This window comes from Myotis brandtii, unplaced genomic scaffold, assembly GCF_000412655.1.
Source record: "Myotis brandtii unplaced genomic scaffold, ASM41265v1 scaffold1452, whole genome shotgun sequence".
NCBI lineage: Eukaryota > Metazoa > Chordata > Mammalia > Chiroptera > Vespertilionidae > Myotis > Myotis brandtii.
This window is the reverse complement of record NW_005355211.1, coordinates 160,874-163,873: the sequence shown is the minus strand read 5'-3', so window position 1 is coordinate 163,873 and position 3,000 is coordinate 160,874. Positions and strand designations below refer to the sequence as shown.

Below are 3,000 nucleotides of genomic sequence, written 5' to 3'. Positions count from 1 at the left end.
GGGGGCTGGCTGGTTTGCCCTGAAGGGTGTCCTGGATCAGGGTGGGGGTCCCACTTGGGTGCCTGGCCAGCCTGGATGAGGGGATGATGGCTGTTTGCAGCTGGTCACACCCCCTTCAGGGTGGGCGTCCCCACTGGGGTGCCTGGCCAGTCTGGGTGAGGGGCTGAGGGCCGTTTTCAGGCTGGCAGGCGATTGAAGCTCCAAACCTCTCCTTTTTTTCTTTTTTTTTTTAATTCTGGGATTTATTTACCTTCTATGGCTGTCACTGCAACTGAGAGCCGCTTTCTCTCTGAGGCTCGGCTCCAGCTCTGAGACCTCGGTGGCTGAAAGCAGGTATCTGGTTTGTTTGGGTTGTATAATCGAAACACTGTTTCAACTCCAGCTCTGAGGCCCGGCTGGCTGAAAGCATGTTTCTGGGGTTTTGTTTAGCTTCTATAATTGCAACAATGTTTCTTAAACTGAAAGCTCAGAGCCCAGCAGCGGCAGATGGGGAACATTGGCTTCCTCCATCACTCAAGCAAGCAAGCCTTCTATTCGCTTCAAGCTGCCTGGCTGCTGGCCGCCATCTTGGCTGGCAATTAATTTGCATATCGCCCTGATTAGCCAATGGGAAGGGTAGCGGAGGTATGGCTAATAACCATGTTTCTCTATTATTAGATAGGAGATATATATATATTCATCCTTACAAAAAAAAATGGCTTCTCCTGTTGGTCAGACAGCCTCTCCTCCTGCTCTGTGCCAGCAGCCACAACCCTGAGACATGAGGGTGAAGGTCGGAGTGAACGGATTTGGCCACATTGGGCGCCTGGTCACCAGGGCTGCTTTTAACTCTGGCAAAGTGGATATTTTCGCCATCAATGACCCTTTCATTGACCTCAACTACATGGTCTACATGTTCCAGTATGACTCTACTCACGGCAAGTTCAAGGGCACAGTCAAGGCTGAGAACGGGAAGCTTGTCATCAATGGAAAGTCCATCTCCATCTTTCAGGAGCGAGATCCAGCCAACATCAAATGGGGTGATGCTGGTGCCGAGTATGTTATGGAGTCCACCAGTGTCTTCACTACCATGGAGAAGGCTGGGGCTCACTTGAAGGGCGGAGCCAATAGGGTCACCATCTCCTTCCCTTCTGAGGATGCCCCCATGTTTGTGATGGGTGTGAACCATGACAAGCATGACAACTCCCTCAAGATTGTCAGCAATGCCTCCTGCACCACCAACTGCTTGCCTCCCCTGGCCAAGGTCATCCATGACAACTTTGGCATCATGGAAGGTCTCATGACCACAGACCATGCCATCACCGCCACCCAGAAGACTGTGGATGGCCCCTCTGGGAAGCTGTGGTGTGATGGCCAAGAGGCTGCCCAGAACATCATCTCTGCTTCTACTGGCACTGCCAAGGCTGTGAGTAAGATCATCCCTGAGCTGAATGGGAAACTCACTCACTGACATGGCCTTCTGTGTCCCCACCCCCAAGGTGTCGGTTGTGGATCTGACCTGCCACCTAGAGAAAGCTGCCAAATACGATGATATCAAGAAGGTAGTGAAGCAGGCATCAGAGGGCCCCCTCAAGGGCATCCTGAGCTATACTGAGGACCAGGTGGTCTCCTGCAACTTTAACAGTGACACCTACCCCTCCACCTTTGATGCTGGGGCTGGCGTTGCCCTCAATGACCACTTTGTCAAGCTTGTTTCCTGGTATGACAATGAATTTGGCTACAGCAACAGGGTGGTGGACCTTATGGTCCACATGGCCTCCAAGGAGTAAGAGCCCCTGGACCACCAGCCCCAGCAAGAGGAAGAGAGACCCTCCGCTGCTGGGGAGTCCCTGCCCCAGATCGATCCCCCGACACACTGAGAATCTCCTGAGCACCGTTTCCATCCCAGACTCCCTGGAGAAGGGGATGGGCCTGAGGAGCCCTGTTTTGTTGTGCACCATCAATAAAGTTCACTGTACCCAGCCAAAAAATAAAAATTAAAATAAATAAGATAAAATGTGAAATTTGAGATAGCATGAATGATCCTGAAGGATATATGCTAAGTGAAATACATGATAAATAGAAAGAAAAATACTGCATGATTTCACTTATATCTGGAATTTTAGAAAGTAGAATTCATAGCAACAGAGTAGAATGGTGCTTACCAGGGGTCTAGGAATTGGGAGAAAGGAGAGACACTCAAAGGCTACAAATTTTAAGTAATAAGGTGAATACATTCTGGAGGCCTAATGTAAAAACAACACAATTGACAATGAACTGTGTACTTGAAATTTTCTGCAAGAACAGATCTTGAGCAATTTCACTGCACTGATAAAAAAAAGGTAACTATGTAAATGTTAATAAGCTTGGTGGTGGTAATCATTTCACAATATGTGAGTGTGCAATTTTCCAGACTCTGGACTGTGAGAAAATACACTTCTGTTGTTTAAGCCACCCAACCTGCAGTATTCTATTATAGCAGTCCCAGCAAACTAATACAGAGTTGATTCTAGAATGATGATTATGCCCAAAGACATAGGGAAGAAACCCAAGAAAGAAACACAGAAATGAAGAAAGCAAAAAGGAAGTAAGAAATGAAAGAAGGAAGGAAGGAAGGAAGGAAGGAAGGAAGGAAGGAAGGAAGGAAGGAAGGAAGGAAGGAAGGAAGGGAGGGAGGGAGGAGGAAGACAGTCCATAGGGGTATAAATATTTAACTTGAGTGGAACAAATGTAGTGGAGATGAGCTAAAGTGATACCACTTGGGTCTACATTTTAAAGAACATAAATTTAAGATTGAGGGACATGGACTCCATTCAGTAAACAAGGAGCCACTGAAAGTTTTGGAGGCATAGCATGACATGATCAGGCCTCAGATTTTTGTAATTCATCTAGCGGAAGCACATAGGACGACTTGTAATAGCGAATAGGAGGTGAGAAAGCAAGTTAGCAAAAAAAAAAAAAAAAGAGGCAAGGGCATCTGAGTGACAAGAATTAACAAGAGGAGACAGAGGCAAAGAAATA

At 47.2% G+C, this 3,000-nt stretch overlaps 1 protein-coding gene across 1 annotated transcript; it reads left to right on the top strand.

The window, feature by feature from the left end:
- The first annotated feature begins 706 nt into the window (after window positions 1-706).
- Window positions 707-1,970, top strand: LOC102262029 (glyceraldehyde-3-phosphate dehydrogenase-like). The gene is given in 2 exon segments (XM_014535568.1): window positions 707-1,441; window positions 1,443-1,970. Coding segments are annotated over 2 exon segments (1,008 nt in total). The 5' UTR covers window positions 707-760; the 3' UTR covers window positions 1,770-1,970.
- Window positions 1,971-3,000: the final 1,030 nt, after the last annotated feature.